This window comes from Vipera berus (genome assembly GCF_964194415.1).
Source record: "Vipera berus genome assembly, chromosome: 5".
Lineage (NCBI taxonomy): Eukaryota > Metazoa > Chordata > Lepidosauria > Squamata > Viperidae > Vipera > Vipera berus.
Window position 1 is genome coordinate 70828521 of NC_138207.1, and position 19669 is coordinate 70848189.

Here is a 19669-nt window from a genome sequence, read left to right on the forward strand (position 1 = left end):
CAGTTTCTCCCAACCTCAGCAACTTTAAGATGTGTGAACTTAAGATGACTTTTATAAGACATCTTAAAGGCCACACATATTAAAGTTGTCAAGATTGAGAAAGACTGCTCCGGAGTGATAATAATACCAATCGCTATTTTGGAGATCAAAATAGATCTGAGGTCTGTTTTGGTGAGTGAGTAACAGAGAGAATTTACAAAAATCTCGGAATTTCTTCTTGTTCTCATATGTATACTGATGCCTTATGAAAATAGGGTTTAAGCACGCATTTTGTAAACTGGATAAGCTCTTGTTGTAATTTTCGAAGTAGGTTGAAAAGCAAAATTTGCAGAGTGCAATGCAACGAAAGTTGTGTAAAAACATATTTAAATGTAAGAAAAATCCCTCTCACTGAATATGAAGGACAGATTTTTCCATTATCTTTCATTTCTTTGTAATATATTGTGAGTTGCCTTAATTATTCCACTTGGATGGAATGGATTAATTTACACTCACAGAAGTAGTTTTAGTTCTTTTTTTTGTAGTTTTTCTTTTTAATTTCAAATTTGAAAAACCTTTTCTGTATTTTTGAAGATTTTTCTCTTGTAGACGTGGGGAGAATCCTTTTGCACTTGATAGCGTGCAGGTCTTTCCCAGTCTTGCAGTTGCACCCAACCTGCTCTAAATTTTGCTAGAAGAGAGATACCTTATTTCTCCCTTCCAAATGATCTCCTGAAGTTTGGATTTTGCAAAGTCCATGGTCATTGTTAACTGTATAAAAGAATTCAATTTGAAATAAGTCAAAATCCATTCAGAGAAATAAGAATGAGGGAAGAAGAAAATGAGGGGGCTATGCAAATGCTTTTGTGTGCTTTTCTTTCCTGTTTTTTTCTCTAAAAACACTTCACTACAGCATTAAAAAACAAATAATTTAAAATGATTAACAAATATTGATTCCAATTATCAGCTATCAGTGACTACTGAGTTCAGACTAAAATCTGTAAGCAGGTATGCTTGTTTAGGATCAGCACCAGACCCCTCTGGCACTGCACGTCAGGAAACAGATGTGTCCGTTGTTTGTGGGAGGTTGAATAGGTGTTCCATTTACACTCCAGCAAATGTAACATTCTGGCTAGGGGGCACAGCAAAGAACAGAACAGGAAGTCAGATCAATCAATCAGCACACAGAACACGCCCCTCTGCACAAGGCACAGTTGGGATTTGGGACATGCACTTTGGCCCAACTGCAACCATCTGCAATCTATGCTTACCCATCAACCTCTTCAGAGTGTAAAAATGCAGCAATGCCTATTTGCAGGCTACTCTAGAATCAAGGTTAAAAAATTGTCCTGCTTTGGAAATGAATTAACTGGCACATCATTTCTGAAAACTGCACGGAGTAAAAAATGATTCAAGGGAACAACTAGTATACTGGTATTGTGACGTACAAATTTATACTTGGTTTGGAAAAAGCTGCACAAAACTACTTGGCTGGTCAGAAATTAGAGGGAACATTGCCTGTATATACTTATTCCTCATAAATCTATGCATAGTGCTAGTGATTAGAACATAGATATTACTGGTAGTCCTCAATTTACGACTACAATTGAGCCCAAAATTTATGTTGCTAAGTGGGAAATTTGTTAACTGAGTTTTGCTCTATTTTACAACTTTTTCTTGCCAGATTGGTTAAGTGAATCATTGCAGTTGTTAAATTAATAACAGTTGGTAAGTGAATCTGGTTTCCCCATTGGCTTTGCTTGTCAGAAAGTTGCAGATCACATGACACTGGGACACTGCAACCGTCATAAATATGAGTCATTTGCCAAGCATCTGAATGTAAATCACATGATCATGGGGATGCTGCAATGGTCATAAGTGAAAAATGGTTGTAAGTCACTTTTTTCAATGTTGTAACTTTGAATGGTCACTAAGCAAACTGTTGTAAGTCGAGGACTATCTGTAGTAGTGTATTGATGTAGTGTAATGCAACTGTTCATAGGGTTATTCCCTGACTAGTTTAATTGTACATTTTCCCCAAAGATGGTGAATCGAAGATGAAAAATTTTAATTAGGGTTTCTAATGTAAGAAATGTAATGTAAATGTAAATGTAATGTAAGGGACGCGGTGGCTTAGTGGGTTAGGATGGTGAGCTTGTTGATCAGATGGTCGGCAGTTTGGCGGGTCGAATCCCGAGTGCCGCGTAATGAGCGCCTGTTAGTCATCCCAGCTTCTGCCAACCTAGCAGCTCGAAAGCACGTAAAAATGCAAGTAGAAAAATAGGGACCACTACAGTGGGAAGGTAACAGCATTCCATGCGCCTTTGGCGTCTAGTCATGCCAGCCACATGACCACAGGGACGTCATCGGACAAGTGCTGGCTCTTCGGCTTTGAAATGGAGATGAGCACCGGCCCCTAGAGTTGGAAACGACTAGCACGCATGAGCGGGGGGAACCTTTACCTTTACTTTTACTAATGTAAGGGGAAAAGGGCAATTTTAAAAAGAATCTTTTCCTTGATTTTAATATATGCAGAGGAGGTTTCAAAGCTTGGTTCTCCCTCCTTCTTCTAGATGACTATAAAGCTTCATATGTATTAAACATTAATTGGGTTTTTTTTCTGTTATCTCCAGAGATTTGAAGAATAACTTAATTAGTAACATAGAACCAGGAGCCTTCTATGGACTTTCAGAACTGAAACGTCTGTAAGTATTAATTGCAACTGAAATTATCTTAAAATTTACACCTGCATTGATATTGATATTTGATCTCCAGAGAATATTATCACCATGCAATTACAAGATTATAGGATTTTATATGTGAACCAAAGACACCAGTTTGATTTTTTTTTCTCTGTGCATGATTTATTGTTATGTATTAAATAAAAACAAATCTTTACTACAATCATAGAAGAAATTGAACATCTGACTCAGGTTTACCTGCAACATATGCTTGATAGTATCATAAATATATATTGACAAAACAATGTAGTCCAGGTGAAAGAATAAAGGAATGAAGAATGCATAGGCTTTATGAGGGTCATTGACAAGACAAGTTACAGTTTTACATCTAAAATTGATGATAATTATATGCCATTAAGTTTGCGTTGGCGCTTGGTGGCCATGTAGATAGATTTTCTCCAGGATGATTTACTTGGTCCTCCCAGTTTTCTATCACCACTCATAATTATACATTCACTGATTGTTCTTCTCATTTCTTCTACCCCTTCTAACATTGTGTATTTTTGAATAGAGCTAGGTATTTCCTGCCTTACAAATAAAAGTAGCAAGTGCAAAAAAGTGCAAAAAAAGATTAAAGTTGCATGCTAATAGTGCAATAATAAGCTACATAAAGGGAATTGTAAACTAAAATATTTATGTGGTATTAATATCTCCAAAAATTAATCACCTAATTTGATAAAGTAATGTACCTAGAAAATCAGTTAATTCAGCAAATATTAAACACTAAATTTTTTAAATTTGAAACACTTATTATTAATCAGTATTAAGATTCAGTGACAATATTTGGTTCAGCATAATAAAAATCCTAAAATATTTAGCAATAGCACCTAGACTTATATACCACTTCATAGTGCTTTACAGCAGGGGTCCCCAACCCTTGTCCATGGACTGGTACCGGGCCGCAGCATGCCACCAACTGGGCCACGCAAACAGATGAAGCCTCTGCAGGATGCAGGCAGCACTCAAAACCACAACGCCCCTCCCCCCAGTTCTTGGAAAAACCTTTTTCCATGGAAATGGTCCCTGGTAGCAAAAAAGTTGGGGGCCGCTACCTTACAGCCTTGTTAACTGAGTGCCCTACAGCCTCTTTGTGGTTTACCTAGTCAGCATATTGCCCCCAGCATCTAGGTCCTCATTTTACTGACCTTGGAAGGATGGAAGGGTGAGTCAACCTTGAGCTGGTCAGGATCGAATTCCTGTATTTAAAATCCATGACTCCTATGGGAATGAAATTTGAGAAAGTTCTGACTATTTCAGGCTCCTGCTGTGGTTGGGCTGCTGGTGCAGTCACACGATGCTTTTTCTGAATGTTCTGGGACAATTCCCCTGTCACTCTCACAATCCTTCACTCCCTCCGCTACCCAGCAACAAGGAATTGACTCATCATGTGACTCTTAAGGAATCAACAATTTTAAGATGCATGAAGAAAGGCCTAGATACTTTTATTATTTTACATGCTCCCCCCCTCTGGCACAAAAACATATACATGTGTCTGTATCCCATCTTCATTCAGAATCATCCCCTTATATTTTTTCACAACAACCTTGTGAGGTAGGTTGGGCTGACAGTCTCTAAATGAACTGCTATGGCTGCAGATGGAATAGAAACTGGATCTCTGGTGTTAGTCAAGTACATTATCCACTATACCTTATTTCTTGCCCATCCTGATTTATTTTTCAACTGTTTTCTACACTGAAAGTGAGTGTAGATTGCCTCTCCTTGCTGAAGATTAGGTAGTTTGCTCCTATCCTAACCTTCAGGAGGTCATGATTCTATTTTTAAACTGTGTCTGACAGCTTCTTTCAACTCAACGGAAAAGCTGGCAGGGATTCTAAACTGTTCTGAGGTGAGAATGGCAATATTGTAAAAAAAAAGTTAAAACAAAACAAAATAATGTCAGCATAATTATGCCATATAGAAAGAGAGGAGGGATGATGCCAAACATTGTTGGTGTGTGGTGAGGAGGAGGAGAAGAGATGAGGAAAGACATAATAAGGGCTATACATCTCTAAAATCACAAGGAAAGGTACAAAATGAAGAGACAAGGAAAGATGGAGGAGGAAAAGAAAGACCAACCTGAGAATACAGGTAGTCCTCGACTTACAGAAGTTCATTTAGTGACCGCTCAAAGTTACCACGGCACTAAAAAAAAGTGGCTGATGATCATTTTTCACACTTTAAAGATATTGCGGCATCTCCATGGTCAGGCGATCAAAATTAAAAGGCTTGGCAACTGACAGTATGATGATTGCAGTGTCCTGGAGTCAGCCGATAACTTTTTGCGACCTTCTGACAAGCAAAAGTCAATGGGGAAACCAGATTCACTTAGCAACCATCTTGCTAACTTTAACAACTGCAGTGATTCACTTAACAACCGTGGCAAGGAAGGTTGTGAAATGGGGCAAAACTCACTTAACGAATGCCTTGCTTAGCCACATAAATTTTGGGCTCAGTTGTGGCAAACACGTAATGGCTGCTAAAATTCCTCCACATGACAATATCCACTGTGAATAACAAGACCTCAACAGGGAAAGAAGGATGGAAGATTTCTAGCGTTCCCTGCTAGCTTCCCACGATGAAACTTACGGAGAAGCTGGCAGAAAGTTAGAAATCTCTCCTGCTCCCACTGCTTTTTTGCCCTCCTGTTGTCATTCTGCCGATAGGAAATAATGTTTGTAGCCCCGGGGTGAAATGAAGGGTCCTTGGTGCTCTCTGAGCTGGGCTGTTTTCTTGCAGATTTTCCATTACCAAACTAATAACATTATCAGTGCGGTCATTCTGTATCTCTGTAGGAAAAAAACAGAATATTTCTGAACTGAAGACCCAATAGGACACAGTTGTCTAGTTATAGTCTACAAATTAGAATATATATATAGACTGCAGCATTTGTTATACTACACTAAGTAAGATTACTATAAAAAAAAGTTTGTTATGAAACATAGGATGCTGTTTTGCTTGGCTTATTGGATAACAAAATCAATCAAAATGCATGGGGGTACTATCTACACCAGGGGTCGGCAACCTAAAAAAGGAAAAGAACCACCGGGAACCAGTTCCATCAAAAATTAAAAAAACTGGGAGCCGCGTGCGTGTCTCCATGCACGCGCATGCGCAAAAAACGTTTTGCGCATGCGCGGACGCACGCGGTTGCCATTTTTTAAAAAAGTGAGATGGAACCGGTTCCCGGTTGCCCGACGGCGATGGCCCGTCTGCAAAGCTGCCGCTTTCGGCAGCTTTGCAGACGGGCCGCGGCAGCTTCCTCAAAGAGCGACGCCGCGGCCCGTTCGCGCGGAGGTACGCGCGCACCTCTCCAAAGGTTTGGGGAGGTGCGCGCGCAGCTCCGCCCATTCGGGGAGGTGCGTGCGCACCTCTCGGAACGGGCCGCGGCGTCGCTCTTTCAGGAAGCTGCGGTGGCCCATCTGCAAAGCTGCCGCTTTCGGCAGCTTTGCAGACGGGCCGCGGCAGCTTCCTCAAAGAACGACGCCACAGCCCGTTCGCGCGGAGGTACGCGCGCACCTCTCCAAAGGTTTGGGGAGGTGCGCGCGCAGCTCCGCCCATTCGGGGAGGTGCGCGCGCACCTCTCGGAACGGGCCGCGGCGTCACTCTTTCAGGAAGCTGCCGTGGCCCATCTGCAAAGCTGCCGCTTTCGGCAGCTTTGCAGACGGGCCGCGGCAGCTTCCTCAAAGAACGCCACGGCCCGTTCGCGCGGAGGTACGCGCGCACCTCTCCAAAGGTTTGGGGAGGTGCGCGCGCACCTCTCGGAACGGGCCGCGGCGTCGCTCTTTCAGGAAGCTGCCGTGGCCCATCTGCAAAGCTGCCGCTTTCGGCAGCTTTGCAGACGGGCCGCGGCAGCTTCCTCAAAGAACGACGTCACGGCCCGTTCGCGCGGAGGTACGCGCGCACCTCTCCAAACGGGCGGTGCCACTCTCCATTTGGAGAGGTGCGCGCGCACCACTGCCCGTTCGAAGAGGTGCGCGCGCACCGGGCGGCTGGGAGCCGCAGGAGACGGCTCAAAGAGCCGCATGCGGCTCCGGAGCCGCGGGTTGCCGACCCGTGATCTACACCATATTTTACCTCTCAATTACATGTACAATTATAGTTCACACCAAAAGGTAGGCACATAAAATATATACATGTTTATATCTCAGCATGGCTATATCCTATTAAAAGATTGCACAAAAGTTCTACTTCAAAAATAGAAAGTTAGCACATCGTATTTTTTAGAATTACAAATGTGAGAAATAATAGCAATAGAAAATAGAATAATAACAATAGAAAATAATAGCAAGATATTAGCAGGAATTAAACATATGTACAGACAGACCTACTCTGTGAATCCGAACGACTTTTAAATGATCAAAATATGTGAAAATATGAAAAATTTAATAAGACAATTGAAACTTACTGCTGTGGAGATGGATGTATTATAATAACACAACCCTGACCTCTTGTGGGAAAAATAGAGAAGTTATAAAGCTATGAAATGGTATTGCTTACTCTTAAGCATGAGAATGAGGAAAATCAGAGGTCATTGAAATAGAATCTTTTAGTTTGAAGATAATTGGATAAAATATTCTGAAATATGCATACTTAAAGCAAGAACTCATTATAATGTTTAAGTACAAAAATCTTTCTTGTTATCACAGTCTTATAGATTTCATTCCTGTGTGGAACATTATAGAGGCAGGGAATTGGCTGATTACAACACTAAAGAAAGCTTGTTGCTTTAACTAAGTTAAAATTTTTCTATAAATATTGAGAATGCTTTATTGTCTCATAAATTATGATTAGAAATAGATTATCTTACAAGATCAGTAAATTCCTTCCTTCCTTCCTTCCTTCCTTCCTTCCTTCCTCCCTCCCTCCCTCCCTCCCTCCCTCCCTCCCTCCCTCCCTCCTATGCTGACTGTTTCTTATTCTTTCCTATCTTTCCCAGAGAGGATAAAGTAGGCAGCTAATGTAATGCAGACATATGAAAGTGACAGGAGGCTTTGTGAATCAGTTGGGAAAACCACAGGCTGCCAAATTAGAATTAGAATTCTTTATTGGCCAAGTATGATTGGACACACAAAGAATTTCTCTCCGGTGCCTAAGCTCTCAGTGTATCTACAAGCAACTCTATAAGCAACAAGTGATAAATCATGATTATAATCATAAAATACATTCATCATAAATCATAAGATACAACATTCAGTGATGGTCATAGTATACTAAAAAGCAATCAACATAAATCATACTAGGATAGTAAATAAAAATGTAAATCATAAGATACAAGCAACAAAGTTATAGTCATAAGATAAGGAATAGGTAATAGGAAGGATAAGAAGAATAATTTAATTTAATTTAATTTATAAAATTAACAATTTCATTTGGAACATTTTGCAGCACTTCAGTAATTTAGTACTGTAGTTGCAGTGGTAGAACTTGTGAATCAATGCAAACCAATGTCTACCAGCAAAAAAGATGCCAGGATGTGGGCCACATGTCTGGTTGCTTTATAAGATTAATTTCATAAATCAACATTTCTAACATAAGCATTTAGAAAAGAAAAAAATATTTATGTGACATAAGATAGATTTGATCTGAAATAATAGGGAGGAATTGAGAGATGTCTAGAAATAAGCTGATAATACTGATATTTTCCTTTTTCTTATTTATGTTTCTGCAAATGATTCATTAGGAAAATTTATGGCATATTTGTTATATGGGGGGAATAGCACGGTTTTCAATTGTTGTAGTATGACACATGAAATAACATAAATTTGCAAGATAATTAATGAATTAATGAATCTCCATACTTAGTGAGAAGGTAGTTCATATAAATATTTGAACATTTGGGTTAGGTGCTAGATAGATGATTTTTTCTTAAAGAGAAATTCTATTGAACAGAACTTACTTAGCAGAATACTAAAGACCTATATTTCTACTGATAAATATTTTTGTAGTATTTAATTTAGAGATTCTAATTGCAGAATATCATTAAAATCCAATTCTATTGATTGGGTTCACGTAGCAAAACTCTGCTTGTTTGTGGCATACATGTTATCTGATTGTAGGTATTGTGGCTGAAAAACAAAAGTTAGTGAAAATTCAATTAACTCTTCTGTATAGGTTCTCAAAAAAAACAACACAGCACTGTAGAAATCATTGCCAATTATTTTGTGTCGTTACTGAAGGCCCAATAGGCCCACAGTCTCATGATAATATATTTGTCCTTAAATATCTGCATGTACAGACCAATACCCCCTTTTCAATGTGTTCATTTTAATTCATATTATGATGGTGCAGTTCAGAAGAATGAATTATACTGTAGTAGGTTCTAGAACTAATTCAGTTATGTCACTATTTCCACGATGTTCAATTTTTCTTTTTCTGAATTATCCCTGACTTGTAAAAATACAGGCAGCTGTCTCATTTGAGTCTGGTCCACAAGTATTTGTCTGGTTGATTGATTACCTATCTTTTTTCTGAGAGCTCAAAGCAGCATAGATAACCCCCTCTCGTACAATTTTATACACAAGAATTCCTGCGAACTGGGATAGCCTGAGAAGTACCTAGTAGTTCGCCCAAAACCACTCAGTGGGTTTCTCTGGCTAAGGTGGAATGAAATTGGATTTGTCCGCTTCTAGAATCTTAAATATTTCACTATAATACATCTCATTTCATAATTGTTTACCCTGAATGGTAGTATCGTTCAGGATTTTGAACATTGCTGTAGAGAGTAAGGAAGGTGACCTTGATGGAGATAGGAAATCCTAAGCCACAGGTCGGCAACCTGCGGCTCCGGAGCCGCATGCGGCTCTTTGAGCCGTCTCTTGCGGCTCCCAGCCGCCCGGTGCGCGCGCACCTCTTCCAACGGGCAGTGGTGCGCGCGCACCTCTCCAAATGGAGAGTGGCACCGCCCGTTTGGAGAGGTGCACGCGCACCTCCCCGAATGGGCGGAGGTGCGCGCGCACCTCCCCAAACCTTTGGGGAGGTGCGCGCGTACCTCCGCGCGAAGGGGCAGCGGTGCCGCTCTTTCAGGAAGCTGCCGCGGCCCGTCTCTGAAGCTGCCGAAAGCGGCAGCTTAGCAGACGGGCCGCGGCAGCTTCCTGAAAGAGCGGCGCCCCTGCCCATTCCGAGAGGTGCGCGCGCACCTCTCCGAACGACCGGAGTTGCGCGCGCACCTCCCCAAACCTTTGGGGAGGTGCGCGCGTACCTCCGCGCGAAGGGGCAGCGGTGCCGCTCTTTCAGGAAGCTGCCGCGGCCCGTCTCTGAAGCTGCCGAAAGCGGCAGCTTAGCAGACGGGCCGCGGCAGCTTCCTGAAAGAGCGGCGCCCCTGCCCATTCCGAGAGGTGCGCGCGCACCTCTCCGAACGACCGGAGTTGCGCGCGCACCTCCGCGCGAAGGGGCAGCGGTGCCGCTCTTTCAGGAAGCTGCCGCGGCCCGTCTCTGAAGCTGCCGAAAGCGGCAGCTTAGCAGACGGGCCGCGGCAGCTTCCTGAAAGAGCGGCGCCCCTGCCCATTCTGAGAGGTGCGCGCGCACCTCTCCGAACGACCGGAGTTGCGCGCGCACCTCCCCAAACCTTTGGGGAGGTGCGCGCGTACCTCCGCGCGAAGGGGCAGCGGTGCCGCTCTTTGAGGAAGCGGCAGCTTTGCAGACGGGCCGTCGCCGTCGGGCAACTGGGAACCGGTTCCATCTCATTTTTTAAAAAATGGCAGCCGCGTGCGTCCGCGCATGCGCAAAAAACCTTTTTGCGCATGCGCGTGCATGGACACACGCACGCGGCTCCCTCTTTTTTTAATTTGTGATGGAACCGGTTCCCAGTGGCTCTTTTTCTTTTTTAGGTTGCCGACCCCTGTCCTAAGCAAAAGGGACTGTAGCATTTTTAAAGTCCAGAATAACAGAGATAATGTTTGGAAACAACTCAAGGGGACACCTCCCTAATTCACTGGAGTATAAAAACGGAGGGAAGGGACAGCACAATCAGACTTGCAAGATTTTCTTTTTATAGGCATTCTAATCAAAATACTTTTAACTTTCATGTAGAATTGATGTCCTGGTCTGGGCTACCTAGTGGGTTGGCAACTGCCGACAGAAATGTGTTTCAGCAATTGCAAGTACTGATTGTGGCAAGCAAAGTGATCTGAAGTCCCTTGTAATGCAAATCATGTTGGCTGTTGTCTTGGTGATGCAAATCATATTGCATTTCCAGCATGGGTTCATTGAGACAAATCTAAGCTACCTTGGGTCTTAAGCAGGGGTAGGCAACCTTGGCAATTTTATGACTGGCTCAGGAATTCTGGGAGTTGAAGTCCACGAGTCATAAAAGAACCAAGGTTGCCTACCCCTGGTCTAAAGGATAAATCCTTCTTGATCTTATGGCAAGCATAGCTATAGGTCCACCCACCCACCCCCGTACTCATGATACTTTCATCTCTATTAACTTTGGGAGGGAAGAAGTCTATTTTCAAACTATCTTTGAGATTTTTCAAAAGGTCAGCCAAACCACAAGCCATATTTAAAACATTAATAAAACAAACTGAAATATCGGTTTAGCAAGATTTTTTTTAAAAAAATTCTTATAAGTTATGAATTATTTTCATTTATAAAAATCAATTCATTTATGAAAATTAATTCATTTATTAAAATTATTTGGCACGGCAGCTCCCTTTGGTCCTGGAGGAAACTGAGTATCTGGATCCGTACCAATCAGGTTTCAGGGCCGGGTACAGCACGGAGACGGCATTGGTTGCGCTGGTGGATGATCTCTGGCGGGCCTGAGATAGGGGTTATTCCTCTGTCCTGGTCCTGTTAGCTCTCTCAGTGGCTTTTGATACCATCGACCATGGTATCTTGCTGCAACGTCTTTAGGGGTTGGGAGTGGGAGGCACCGTTTTACGGTGGTTCTCCTACCTCTCGGGCCGTTCGCAGACGGTGTTGGCAGGGGGGCAGAGGTCAGCCCCTAGGTCCCTTAGTTGTGGTGTGCCTCAGGGGTCGGTACTCTCACCCCTCCTGTTCAACATCTATATGAAGCTGCTGGGTGAGATCATTCAGGGTGAGGTATCATCAATATGCTGATGATACCCAGCTTTTCATCTCCACCCCAAACCAACCCAGTGATGCCCTTGACGTGATGTCCCGTTGCCTGGAAGCAGTACAGATTTGGATGGGGAAGAACAGGCTCCGGCTCAACCCGGCCAAGACTGAGTGGCTTTATGTACCGGCATCTTGTTTAGTCCAAGAGGTTCCATCGTTGGTTATGGGAGGAGAGGTGTTACCTCCCGTTGATAGGGCACGCAATTTAGGCATCCTCCTGGATTCACAACTCAGTTTTGAAGATCATATTGGAGTTGTGGCCAGGGGGGCATTTGCCCAGGTTCGCCTGGTGCGCCAGTTGCGCCGCTATCTGGACCGAGATGGCCTACGTACGGTCACTCACGCACTCGTTACCTCCCGTATAGATTACTGCAATGCTCTCTACATGGGGCTACCCTTGAAGACCACCCGGAGGCTCCAGCTGGTGCAGAATGCGGCCACGCAGGTAGTGATGGGAGCATCCCGATACTCCCATATTACACCCCTCCTGCGTGAGCTGCATTGGTTACCGGTTGTCCTCTGGGTGAGATTTAAGGTGCTGGTACTTACCTTTAAAGCCCTACATTGCTTAGGCCCGGGATATTTGCAGGACCGTCTGCTGCCGGGAACGATCTCCCATCGCCCAGTACGCTCACACAGAGAGGGCCTCCTCAGGGTGCCGTCGGCTACACAATGTCGGCTGGTGACCCCCAGGGGGAGGGCCTTCTCTGTGGGAGTGCCAGCCCTATGGAACCAACTTCCCCTTGAGCTCCGGATGGCCCCAGATCTCCAGTCCTTTCGCTGCGGCCTTAAAACACTTCTTTTCCATCAGGCTGACCTGGACTGACGACAGGGATTTTAAAATGTTTTTTAATTTTTAACTTCAACTTTAATTTATTTTATTGGGGCTGTTAATTTAATTTTTTTTTAACTTTTGTATCGTTGTATTTTATTGTTGTTAGCCGCCCTGAGTCCTTCGGGAGATAGGGCGGCATATAAGTCCCAATAATAAATAATAAATAAATAAAATAAATATTTCGGTGGTGGGCATACCTCGATATGCCCATATTATGCACTGAAGCACTGAAGACCTGGATGGAGATCAGATGCCCCTTTGAGAAGTTTCTGTTACTGTCTTGTTGGGTTCATTCTTGGTAATCATTCTTGTTTTTTAATTCCGTGAAAATTGTGTTATATTTTTTTAATGTGCTTTTAGTTCCCCAGAGTTGCATTCACAAGATGGGTAGGCATATTTATTTGAGTTAATAAAATATGTAAATACATTTGTTTTACACTGTAGATTATTTAAAGACTATTTGAGTCAATTAAAATGAGTTCATGTTGTAATTATAATTAATGCTATTTCATATTTTTTTCCTTCTAGGGATCTTTCCAATAACAGAATTGGTTGTTTAACACCTGAAATATTTGTGGGTCTTAAAAACCTTCATAAATTGTAAGTATGGTATTTTTTAAAAAATAAATTATCGCAATAACTTTCACACATTAAGTTAAAATAGCATAATGAAACACAAGTAAATGTGGCAAAAGAGTTTGTTTGAATCTATTTATTTATTTATTTTATTTTAATCCCATTTATATCCCGCCCTTCTCTGAAGACTCAGGGCGGCTTACAATTTAAGCACAAACCAATGTGCTTAGCAATAGCCTTCATTCTATGTATATGCCTGCTTATTAGGGCTTTCGCCCCCCCCCCCCCAAGCGGCATTATTACCTTGATTGGTAGTTTTCCAGTATTACAGTGAAACACACTGAGTCTCAGGTCCCTCTGTCTTACTCAAACACTAGAGGAAATGATTGCCTTCCCATCCATCATTCGCCATCTTATCTCTCTCCATTACTGAAAAAACATTTTTCTTCTTAAGAGAATTAAACTCAGGCCAAAGGTTCTTCTTTTGAGGAAATAGCCAAATTGCAAAGAGGTGCCTTGATTTTTTTCTGTTCATGGAAACCTCTGATGGTAACAAGCATGTTCTGGATTCCTTTCATGAACAGAAGGGGACTTTGGGATTCACTTTTATGTTACCTCAGTCATATATTTTACCCTTGATAGGTGGTTGTTGTGGTTTAATTCTTCTCTTCCCTTCTTGCTGGCTGCCTCTTCTTGTTGCACTAAGCCAAACTGTTTTCATATTTTCATTGCCATATTGTCTGTAGATTTTTTTCTTATCTCTTTCTCTTTCTTCCCCCATCTGTTTTTAAACTGCTGCTACAGCAAACATTCACAATGTTCCTAATTTCATTTGAGGTCAGTCACCCTTAGAATGCCTTTTTTTTAAGAGGGAGCTGTTATAGGGCAGAATCTGCTTCAGTAAACTTGTAGGAAGCAGACACTTTCTCAGTTCTGCTCTTTGAAGGAAACTATATTTTGATCGGGGGTCTTCCCATGGAGAATTTACACCTACCAGCTTTACTGATCCATTTTCATAATTGCACCTTTTGGGAACAGTCAAATTATTTTCCTTCCAGTGCAAATGCAGTTAGTTTAAATTACCAAGTTTCTGTTTTGTAACTTATAATGCTGCAGCATTGTCCTGCTTCTGTTGGTTCCAACTGGATTTTAGGGATACATATACACACTTTCCACTGATATAATTCTTTGTGTGTCCTGTGGTAGGATTTGTTCATTAACTCAGCACCAAGAATACAGTATATCCCTAGGTCTTCCACATTTAGTAGGGTGATCTCTATGTAAACTCCATCTTTCAGGTACATCTGTATTAAAATTGACCCAAGGAAACCAGAGGATGTTTGTATAACATTTTGTGCCCAATGAAACATGAGCATTTCATCAGGCTGACTGATTCCCAAACCGCTGTATTTGTTTGGCTATTTTAGCTAAATTTATTTCTATGATATTTGCAACAATATTCAGTTTGGCCCCAATATACCATGCATGGCTCATTCAATCAACTTTTCCTTTCTTCTCACCATGACTGAGTCACAACATTCAAGCCACAGACGTCTTTAGATTCTTGAGTAAGTTATAGCATGAGTTTAAGGATTAGACTAGATTTTAGGCCCTTTTTTACTCAAAAGCTTCATAAAAATAATCATAAAATTGAGCATTTAAACTTTGGTAAATGGTTGGAAGGCTCAGCGTTTATCCTAATCTAAAGGAAAGGAGAAGAAAGAGGAGGGAGAGTAGGACATGGGAAATATCTTTAAAATTGTTTCTAAGACGGAGTGTCTTCCCTTTCTACATTTGGTCTTATCATTTACTGTACTTCATTGATTTTTCTGAGATAGTATAAGGCTCATGAAAACATACAGTAACCCAATTGAGCTTATTTATCACTGAAGGTTGGCTGTCTTCTTCTGAATATGTTTCTCTTCAGACCATTAAGATTGGACATTCTTCTTATTTCAACAGATACTCCCATTGATTTTTTAAAATCCACATGTCTCAATTTACAGAAGTTCCATCATACCTCTCTTGCCTACTTTTTCAACCATCTGCATGTGCACATGACAGTAGCTGGCTCTGTGGGTAGACATTTTGGTTCTCTTCATGACAGTCTATAATCAACTGGCTTTAGGTATTTTAACTTCTTGTTATATACCAAGTTCTCAGTTGTTCTTCTGACGACTCAACAACTATTTTCCTGTAAAATCTAAACTGGTCAGTTTAGAGAGAAAAGCAAGTAAAATAGACTAAGAGGTTATATCCTTTTGTAGAACTACACCAAAACAATTCAAAAATCAGTATTTCTGACATGGTTTCATACACAGTACTTATCCCTTGAGGGCAGATGATTTACTAATTTGCAGGAACTTTTGTCTACTCTGCCTCCCGCCATCAGACCTCAGTCTCTGTGGTAGATTTCCCAGGCAATTTATGAGAGTGCCTGAAATTTATCTTCTAGTCAGTTGCTAATCAGGTTCACAATTCCTGTAAAAAGCACTTACCTTGATTTTCTTCATTTATGTATAAACAACATGCACTGAAATTTTGCCTCATTCCACCTATTGATTTCTGGGCTCAAATATGTTATTATTTCTCCCCCTCCCTTTCAGGAAAAGGCTGTACACCAGGAGTGTCAAACTGCCGGCCCACGGGCCGGACACATCACAACAAAACCGCCCCCACCCCATTGCAGGCAATGGGGAAAAAGCTCCGATACATCGCGCGACGTCATGTGACGTCGCAAGTTTGACATGTCTGCTCTACACTGTCAGGGAGAAGAGTAGTCAGGACACCAGTCAGCTGCAAAACTAAAATGTTATGTATAGTAATTTGCAAAGAGAATTTCTGTAGAGGAAAAATAATGTCTTAATGGCCAAGAAGCTTTCTACTTATACCAAGAGTTCGGATGTTCATATTTTTTTGTGTAAAAAGGACGAGACAGATGCACCCAGAATTAATGAACATATTGTGGCTAGCAAGGAGGGCTACAATATATATTTGGGATGGGAGCAAGATTATTTTTGGTCAGTGGGAGGCAGCATTGGTTGCATCATTGTGTTGCCTGGCTCCTTTTAGTGTTCTGAGGCTAACAGGAATGAAAATAATTTCATAGCCATCTTCAAAATTCTTCAGAAGAATCTGGGAGAGGAAACAGTGTGGTCTAGGATAACAGTGCCCAAGCTACCTTTAGAGAGAGACTTTATGGTGTGGAAGTGACCCAGAAAAAGTCTTTTTAACTAAGTTGCTTCAGAGAAGTATGTTTCTATAATGTTACTATCTTCTACCATGGCCAGCTTTGTGTCTTTATTTATGACCGGATTCCTAATATAATGTCATAAGCCTGAAATTCTGTTGCTCTTATCCATATTTGGATAACCCACTTAAATCCTGCTTCCTGGCATGTCCATTTTCCCCTGCCTTTTACACTTCTACATTTAAAGAATTAGCCAGTAAACTCATGTTCATTATGAAAATGACTACCTCCTCTCCATCTTACCCATTTTTGTAATATAAATCTCTTGTACTACAGTGTTTGGATAGTCAAAATGTGACAAAAAACATAAGATATCTACATGTAAGCTGTGGCAGAAAGAATGAACACACTAATATAATCTTCTTCTTAGTTGACCTCTCAAAAAGAATTCTGTTTTTAAACTGTATGCATAACTTCCACAGAGAGAAATAATTTTTTCTTTAGTTAATGGCAGACTGGGCACTCACATTCATATGCGGTAAAGCCTACTTGTGTTTGTTAACACCCTTACTTGATGTTATGTGGAATGCCCTTAAGGACCTGAGTGTGAGTGAGTGTGTGTGTGTGTCTGTGTGTATGATTATTGGCATTACTATATTGATAGACATTTCCTGAAATGATTCACATTATATGACAGATATGGAGATAGTAGCAGATAGCAAAAAATATGTCGGAATAATATACCAGTCTGACATTTCTTGATTAGATTTTTTATCTCTTGTCCATATTTATCTTTCATGAACTGCTCAGATTCTCTCTATGGCACATCTTAAGGCAGCACATTCTGTTTCATATATACTTTTTAAAAGTTTGCGGCCATGTTGCCTGTTCCAACAATTTTAATTAGATTTGCAAACAAGCAAGACAAAAACCAACAGAAACTCATATTGAAGATGAAGAGAAGAAAAAAGGAAGAAAGAAAAAACAAAGCCAAATGTACAGGAAAGAAAAAAAATAGGAACAACTTCCAATTTTCTTCTACAATAATTATAGGTATAAATTTAAATTAATTCTTACTATGGTTATATAACTTTCATTTTTTTCTATCATCTACTCTTTTTCCCCCTTGTCATCAAATTTATATATCCTCTTCATTTTTTTCTGTTTCAAACACCAAAAGGATTTTTCAATCAGCATTAAACTTGCTTGTCCTGCAGATGATCTATGCAGAGTAATTTTGAAAATGTAATGGGACTTTTTATAATTTATTTGTCTTTTGGGAATTCTTTGCTCTGAATATCAGGTGATGTAGCAGATTGGCTGTTTTCCTTCAGTAATGTATATCAGCCAAATTTAATGGATTTACTGAATCCATAACACAGACATGCCTTGTGATGCAAATTAAGCTTCTTTAAACTTTATTCACTTACTTGAGTCAAGTGCATCTGATTACTATTTAATCCTGAACATGAATAACCGCAAACAGTTAGCAGTATTATAACATATGACTGTAATAATGTCACTGGAGAAGGCATCTAATTATGGTCATTGGTGCCAAAAGAATATACAGAACAACCCAGTCATGTAGAAAACCAATGTAGCTCTACTGAACTATATTCTTTGTAGATCCTTATTGTTCTGCTGATACTGATTCATGCATTACAGAGTTGTGAATTAAATACAGGGAGTGCAGAATTATTAGGCAAGTTGTATTTTTGAGGATTAATTTTATTATTGAACAACAACCATGTTCTCAATGAACCCAAAAAACTCATTAATATCAAAGCTGAATATTCTTGGAAGTAGTTTTTAGTTTGTTGTTAGTTATAGCTATTTTAGGGGGATATCTGTGTGTGCAGGTGACTATTACTGTGCATAATTATTAGGCAACTTAACAAAAAACAAATATATACCCATTTCAATTATTTATTTTTACCAGTGAAACCAATATAACATCTCAACATTCACAAATATACATTTCTGACATTCAAAAACATAACAAAAACAAATCAGTGACCAATATAGCCACCTTTCTTTGCAAGGACACTCAAAAGCCTGCCATCCATGGATTCTGTCAGTGTTTTGATCTGTTCACCATCAACATTGCGTGCAGCAGCAACCACAGCCTCCCAGACACTGTTCAGAGAGGTGTACTGTTTTCCCTCCTTGTAAATCTCACATTTGATGATGGACCACAGGTTCTCAATGGGGTTCAGATCAGGTGAACAAGGAGGCCATGTCATTAGATTTTCTTCTTTTATACCCTTTCTTGCCAGCCACGCTGTGGAGTACTTGGACGCGTGTGATGGAGCATTGTCCTGCATGAAAATCATGTTTTTCTTGAAGGATGCAGACTTCTTCCTGTACCACTGCTTGAAGAAGGTGTCGTCCAGAAACTGGCAGTAGGACTGGGAGTTGAGCTTGACTCCATCCTCAACCCGAAAAGGCCCCACAAGCTCATCTTTGATGATACCAGCCCAAACCAGTACTCCACCTCCACCTTGCTGGCGTCTGAGTCGGACTGGAGCTCTCTGCCCTTTACCAATCCAGCCACGGGCCCATCCATCTGGCCCATCAAGACTCACTCTCATTACATCAGTCCATAAAACCTTAGAAAAATCAGTCTTGAGATATTTCTTGGCCCAGTCTTGACGTTTCAGCTTGTGTGTCTTGTTCAGTGGTGGTCGTCTTTCAGCCTTTCTTACCTTGGCCATGTCTCTGAGTATTGCACACCTTGTGCTTTTGGGCACTCCAGTGATGTTGCAGCTCTGAAATATGGCCAAACTGGTGGCAAGTGGCATCTTGGCAGCTGCACGCTTGACTTTTCTCAGTTCATGGGCAGTTATTTTGCGCCTTGGTTTCTCCACACGCTTCTTGCGACCCTGTTGACTATTTTGAATGAAACGCTTGATTGTTCGATGATCACGCTTCAGAAGCTTTGCAATTTTAAGAGTGCTGCATCCCTCTGCAAGATATCTCACTATTTTTGACTTTTCTGAGCCTGTCAAGTCCTTCTTTTGACCCATTTTGCCAAAGGAAAGGAAGTTGCCTAATAATTATGCACACCTGATACAGGGTGTTGATGTCATTAGACCACACCCCTTCTCATTACAGAGATGCACATCACCTAATATGCTTAATTGGTAGTAGGCTTTCGAGCCTATACAGCTTGGAGTAAGACAACATGCATAAAGAGGATGATGTGGTCAAAATACTCATTTGCCTAATAATTCTGCACTCCCTGTATGGTAATGACATTTCAGATCCTAT

The 19669-nt window shown here is 41.1% G+C and overlaps 1 protein-coding gene across 1 annotated transcript in view; it reads left to right on the top strand.

The window, feature by feature from the left end:
• ADGRA1 (adhesion G protein-coupled receptor A1) overlaps positions 1-19669 on the top strand; it is a gene marked incomplete at both ends in the record, with an annotated part of 483384 nt that overhangs the window by 158799 nt on the left and 304916 nt on the right. The window contains 2 exons of the mRNA XM_081329555.1: positions 2613-2684; positions 13162-13233. Of these exons, the coding sequence (XP_081185681.1) occupies positions 2613-2684; positions 13162-13233 (144 nt within the window). The remainder of the gene's footprint in view (positions 1-2612; positions 2685-13161; positions 13234-19669) is intronic.